This window comes from Dipodomys ordii, unplaced genomic scaffold (genome assembly GCF_000151885.1).
Source record: "Dipodomys ordii isolate 6190 unplaced genomic scaffold, Dord_2.0 Scaffold41, whole genome shotgun sequence".
Taxonomy (NCBI): domain Eukaryota; kingdom Metazoa; phylum Chordata; class Mammalia; order Rodentia; family Heteromyidae; genus Dipodomys; species Dipodomys ordii.
The window spans coordinates 12,178,390-12,185,070 of record NW_012267257.1 but is presented as its reverse complement, the minus strand read 5'-3'; the positions used below and the strand labels follow the sequence as shown (position 1 = coordinate 12,185,070).

General features: G+C 38.0%; 1 protein-coding gene across 1 annotated transcript in view; it reads right to left on the bottom strand.

Moving 5' to 3' along the window:
• Positions 1–6,100: 6,100 nt before the first annotated feature.
• The window catches only part of Ugt3a1 (UDP glycosyltransferase 3 family, polypeptide A1), a 23,974-nt gene continuing 23,393 nt past the window's right edge, over positions 6,101–6,681 (bottom strand). The window contains 2 exon segments of the mRNA XM_013018525.1: positions 6,101–6,319; positions 6,321–6,378. Coding sequence (XP_012873979.1) covers positions 6,101–6,319; positions 6,321–6,378 — 277 coding nt within the window.

The following is a 6,681-nucleotide window of genomic DNA, read 5'->3' as shown; positions in this document are numbered from 1 at the left end:
TCTCCTGTCTCTAGGACTTGTGAGCAAACAAACCTTGTTTATCTGATTCTCTCCCATGTCTTCGTCTATGGCCATGCTTGACTGCTCAACTCATGAAATACATACATCCAAAGAGAGAGAGAGAGAGAGAGAGAGAGAGAGATGCACTGATCTGATTCAAAACCACTGCTGTTCTGTGCATAAGATACTGTTCTTTTTTCAACATAATGTCTTGTACATCTCATTGTTGCAACGGGTCCATATGTTGAAAAACAAACTTTACATCTTTGGCAGGGATGGTAAGGGGAAACAAAGGAGGAGGCAACAATGCTTGATAAGAAATGTACTCATTGCCTTGCTCATGTAATTGTAACCCCTCTGTATGGTATTTTCACAATAAAAAAAAACTTATTTAAAACTAAAGCAATCACAAAAACAGCCTCCCAAGACTATGCTACAGCCAACTGACTATTGACCGAAGTGCTACGAAGATGCATTTAAGAAGGATAGTCTTTTCAATAAATAATGTTGGGAAGACTGGTTATCCACACATAAAAAACTAAAACTCTTCAGTTTTACAAAAAATTTTGTAACTCTTGTCAGTTACAATAATCAACTTCAAATGGGTTAAATACCAAAATATAAGCCCTGAAACTATGAAGCTACTAAAAGAAACTAGGGAAAACATTTTAGAGTTTTGGAATAAACAAGGATACTTTGGGTATTATTCCAAAAGCCCAAAATAGACAAATAGGTTTCCACCTTACTAGAAGGTGTCTGAAACAAAGAAACAATAGAGAAAAAAAAAAACCTGACAGGGGATTGACCTCCAGTATGTCAGAAGTTATAAGGAATTCTAACAATTCAATAAAAAATATATGTATAGCATATAGAATTAGTATATTGATACTAAAAATATTATATAATTAGTATATACAGGCTAACTATATAACACTATATAGTTTATATACTACAATATATTTAAAATACATTAGATGTAGCATATAGCATATATGCTAAATATACAGAATATACATAGTATATAAATATAACATATACTAAATATATATTAAATATATACTAAAAATAGAATTAGTATATATTATATATTTGTATATTTTAATATTTATATAGCCTGAGCTATTTTTTCTCCTTGTCACAATTACATTCAGGTTTATTTTAACAATATTACCTTTAAGTACTTGTAGAAAAGGGTTTCCATTCAACAAATCATATGGGGCTGGGAAGGTGGCTCAGTGGTTGAGCGTTTGCCTTGCATACATGAGGCCCTGGGTTCGATTCCTCAGCACCACATAAGCAAAAAAGAAAAAAGCAGGAAGTGGCGCTGTGGCTCAAGTGGTAGAGCACCAGCCTTGGGCTGAAGAGCTGAGGGACAGTGCCCAGGCCCAGAGTTCGGGCCCCACGACCGGACCCCAAATCATATATAGATATATAGATATATTCTGAGCTATTTCTGGAATCTTTCTCTTTAGAACTCTATGTTATTATAGGAGATAGAAATGTGGGAACTCAAAGGAGAGTCTATACCACAGTCATTAGAAGGAAAAGCATGTAGGAAGCAATAATTGCATCCCAAATCCTTGAGTCTGAAATGTATTTGACAAGACATTTAGGCTTAATTGAGATTTTTCAGGAAAACCATGAGAGTGTGTGACAGCATACATTCTAGAACAACATTGGTATGTCCTAAGGGAAGAGAAGTTTGTTTTTCCAAAGAACTACAAATTCTATCAAACCATCTCTTATCCTAGACCAGGCTCCCGACACAGGAGCAATAATCCAGCCAGGAAAGAGTGAATATCAATTTTAAAAATTAGGAGATAGACTAACTTGTGAGCTCACAATCACACAAATGAAAATATCAACATTGATTTTGAGACTTTTCTGACATCTGACCAGGACTGGAAAGTGGTAAGAGAGATCTCAATAGCAGGTTAGAGGAAGCCAAACACTGTACTTGTACTACCTTGAACACTTTGTACCCTAAAAACCACCCTGCTTCAGTTTTCTTCATTCCAAGAAACCCTGTGGTGGGTGACACATGGCAGTCAGGACCTATGTACTCATGTCCTCTGAAGGAAATCTAAATAGAGCGCTAATGTTTTTCTTTGTGGCATTGGCTTACCAGGTTTATCTTTTGAACCTTTAGTATAAATGATATTGGGAAGCAGAGGCAAAGCAAATTCAAAGACAAAGTAAGGGTTCACAAACCAGAGTTTAGCTTTCTGTAGAAGATGAGACTAAACTGGTCTAGGGCCTTCGCAAAGTGCTGTTATAAGGAACTCTAAAACAAACAAAACCAGAATTTCCCTTTGCCTCAAGGAGAAACAAAGATAACAGAAAGTTCTACACTCTGCTCCAGAAATCCGTTTGGTGAGTTGGGAGGGAACCATAAGCTAGAATGTAAGACAAAAGTTTTGGCATTTCCAAAATGCCAAATGTTGGTTTTCACCAATCAGCAATTAACAAAAAGCAGAGTTCTAATCCATCAAAACAAAACAAACAAACAAACAAACAAAAAACCAATGTTGGCAGCTCTTCAGCTTTTGTTCACCATCATGTTATTCTGTCTGCCTGGGGTTCTCAGCAGGTCTTCTCACAAGACTTTCACAATCAAGTAGTTTCTGGCCAAGAAACAAAAGCACAAAAGCAAAATCACCCCATTCCTCAGTAGATTTGGATGAAAACTAGTAAAAAAAAAAAAAAGAAAGAAAGAAAGAGAAAAAAGAAAGAAAGAAAAGAAAAGAAGAAAAAGAAAAATCAGGTACAACTCCAAGAAGAGACAAGGGAGGAGAACCATGCTAGGTCTGTAAGAAATTTCACCAGATGTCCACATATTTATGCTCTATCATGAACCAGTCAAGCTGAAATGTCAATCATGCCCAGACTGATAATTGGGCTTTTTTTTTCTCTTTGGTTGGTCGTGGTCGCCTGAGCTCTGGGCCCAGGCGCTGTCCCTCAGCTCTTCAGCTCAAGGCTCTCTACCACTTGAGTCACAATGCCACTTCTGGCTTTTTCTGCTTATGTGGTACTGAGGAATTGAACCCAGGGCCTCGTGCAGGCAAGGCAAGCACTCTACCACTGAGCCACCTTCCCAGCCCCAGTTGTGGAACCTTTAAAAAAAAGTTGGCTCTAATACTCACAGAAATCAATTTTATGCATATATATACTCAAACATGTTTGCTATGACATGGATAGGGGCATACCAATCATTTTAACATCATTATTTCTCCATATTTATTTACTTACTGTTAGTAAGTACTGTTAGTACTTTCAGTAACACAAATGTATTGCTATCAGTATTTGCTGGATTGGCCCCAGAGGAAGTTCATTGTTTTTCAACCAAGTTCTACTTTCCTGACACATGATGCTCCATTTATATATTCCCCTGTCCTAGTCTTAAATTCATTCAAGGTACATTGGTTCTTTCTCAAGGAGAATGGTGCTGAGAAACCACAATATAGGTTTCCTCCTTGCTAATGAAGCACTATGGTTTTCTATTCATTCAATGGACAGATTTAAACAATATATAGGAATATATAATGATCCAATATTTGTATCTCTATCTAAACCAAGCCTCTTAATTTTGTGTGAGATTATGAATTCATACTGATACCTTCAGCTAAAAAGAAACACCACCTGTATTGTTACATTATTGATTTCTACCGTTCTCTTTTGCAACTAGAAACCTGACTTTCTAACAAATTATTTACTCACTTGCTCAATCCTATGCCTACAATATGGATTCTGATATGCCAAATCAAACAACTGTGAATTACCTATGCAATAAACTGTGGGCTTATTTTGTACCTTTTTTTTGTCTGTTGTAGGGCTTGCACTTGGGCCTGGGCACTGTCCCTGAGCTCTTTTGCTCAAGACTACCACTTTGAGCAAGTTTTCTGCTGGTTACTTGGAGATAAGAGTCTCATGGACTTTTCTGCCTGGGCTGGCTTTGAACCACAGTTCTCAGATCTCAACCTCCTGAGTAGCTAGGATTACAGGCGTGAGCCACCAGCATCAGGTTTTTGTAACCCTTTAATGTTAGGATAATAGTTATGGCTTTCGTTTAAGTGTTGATTGTTAAATTTTATGTTTTTAAGTTATGTTCATTTAAAATGAACTGAATTTCTTTCTGTGCACATTTCATTATAAAGGTTTATTAGTCATTTAAATATGGATCTGGTATGTAAAATATTGGCATATCACTGCAATACAACACTATCTAAAGAAGAAAAGCATAGACAGCTCATTCTCTTCCCTGTGTCTCCAGCCCATTCTTTCTGAATTCTATACATCCTCTTTCACGGGATTCTCTGTTTTATTCTTCCTGTCAAGAATAATTGTGCTGTTAGCTTTTAGTATGGCCTTGTTTGTCTTTGCAGCACTATTTACCATAGCTAAGATATGGAACCAATCCAGGTGCCCCTCAGTAGATGAATGGATCAAAAAAAAATGTGGTATATATATATACAATGGAATTCTATGCTTCCATCAGAAAGAATGACATTGCCCCATTCTTAAAAAAATGGAAAGACTTGGAAAAAATGTTATTAAGTGAAGTAAGCTAGAACCAAAGCAATATAGGTTCCACAGTTTCCTTCATTTGTAGTAGTTTGTGTATGTTTAGCATAGCCCTAGCAGAGGATCACAATAGCTCAATATGTACATATGACCATATAAGACAATGCTAAGTGAAATGAACTCCAAGATATGGAAATAAGAGGGATTTTTCTTTGTTGTTATTGTTTTTGATGTACTATGTGAAGTTATTTCTTTTTTCTTTCATTTTTCTCCTTTGCTTTATCCCCTGTTATCGCTGTGTTTTATTTTGGCACCCTGTTTCTTGTATATACATTTATCTGAAGGGGAACAAGGAAGTGTTATGACAAAGGACAAAGGGCGAACCAATGTAACAGAGATATTCACAAGACATATGTTGAAAATGAACTTTACAACCTGCGAGGGAGAGAAAGTGGGAGCAAAATGAGAGAGGGATTAAAAAATAAATAAATAAAAGAGTAATTGTGGAGTCTCAAGCAACCACGGTACATTCTTTGCTCCACGAATCTCTTTGGCTTCCAAAATATGTTGATTATTCCTCTTTGTTTTCTTTCCACTCTAAAACAACCATCTTCATTATGTGTCAGATTTTCACACTCTAGCTTGCCATATTTTGTAGCAAAAAAATTACTCCAAAGTGTAGATAACTCTATCATTTCTTTAATCTCATTAAATATTAAGGAAATTCATATTTCATTTCAGATACATATCAATTTTTTCTCCTCCTATATTTCATAAATTTTCTTTTAATTTTTACCAAGTAAACATGATTATTATTTTATTTCCTATTTGTCCATTTAATTAAACCTTATACTATGGGAGGAGCTCCTTCCTGAGTGGAGAAGAACAGAGGAGGCTCTGGAACTTTGAGGACAGCTTCAGAGAGGCAACAAGTCAGAGGAAAATGTAAGAATTTTTTAAATATGTATTTTATGTAAGGTGATAGAAGGAGAAAGGGAAAGAGACTGAAAAGTTATCTGGACAGGGGGGATGCAGTCGTCAGAACATGTGTCAGCCAGGTCTTGGGAGGCTGAGATCTGAGAAACCTAGTTTGAAGCTAGCTCAGGTAGGTAAGTCCAGGAGACTTGTAAGTCCAGTTAGCTAGCAAAAAGCCAGAAATAGAACTGTGGCTTAAATAGAAGAGCACCAGTCTTGAGCATAAAGCCAAGCAAGAGAGCCAGGCTCTGAGTTCAAGGCCTAGTATCAGCACAGAGAGAGAGAGAGAGAGAGAGAGAGAAACACAACAACAACCAAAAAAGAAACTCACTTTGCCAAAAAGAAGAAAACATGGGGGCAGGGAGCGCACAGGGCTGGCTAGGGAAGATTTGTGTCTGCACAGAGAGGTCCAAATCAAAAGGAGCAACTCAAGGAGTCCATGTGGTGCATAGAGATTTTTTTAAGATGCAGATAATAAAGAGGAGCCAATTGTAAAATAGGTGGAGGAAAGGAGAGAACCTCAGAGTGCCCTGGGCTGGAAAAGGGAATGCCTGCAAAGAACCAGAGAATCTCCAACATCGTCATGGCTAGGCCATACTAAGCATTATGTCTTCTTCAGCTTCCTGGCTGCCTTTAGCCACCTGGTCAGCAGGCTCAGCAGCTTCCCACAAAGCCACAGGACACCCAGAGTGAAGCCCAGCAGGAACAGGAAGATGTTGAGCAGATGCAGCTCAGTCCAAGGCTGCTGGAAGGTATAAGGCCTGAGGTGCTCTGCACCCTTATTCTGGAGGATGTGGTCGATCCAACCCACCAGGCGCTGCACGAGGGGTGAAGGGCTGGGAGTGCCTGATGATGCTGGCTGCCACCGCTGCAGACTTGTACCTGGTTTGGCAGAAACAGATAAGGAGGCATCACTATGTGTAACCATAAGGCACACACGCACGTGCACGTGCGCACACACACACACACACACACACACACACACTTTTACCCTTTCTAATTCCATAGGTTGCTATCAAAGGAATTTTGTTGGTATGGCCTTGAAAACATTCAATAAAACTTCAATACAATGATCAATCACTAATTCATCCTAAAAGTGCAACACTCTACAAGTGACTCAGCCTGCAAAGACCAGGGCCAGCTCAAATTACATTTGATGTAATATACGTGAAAGATCTAGAACCT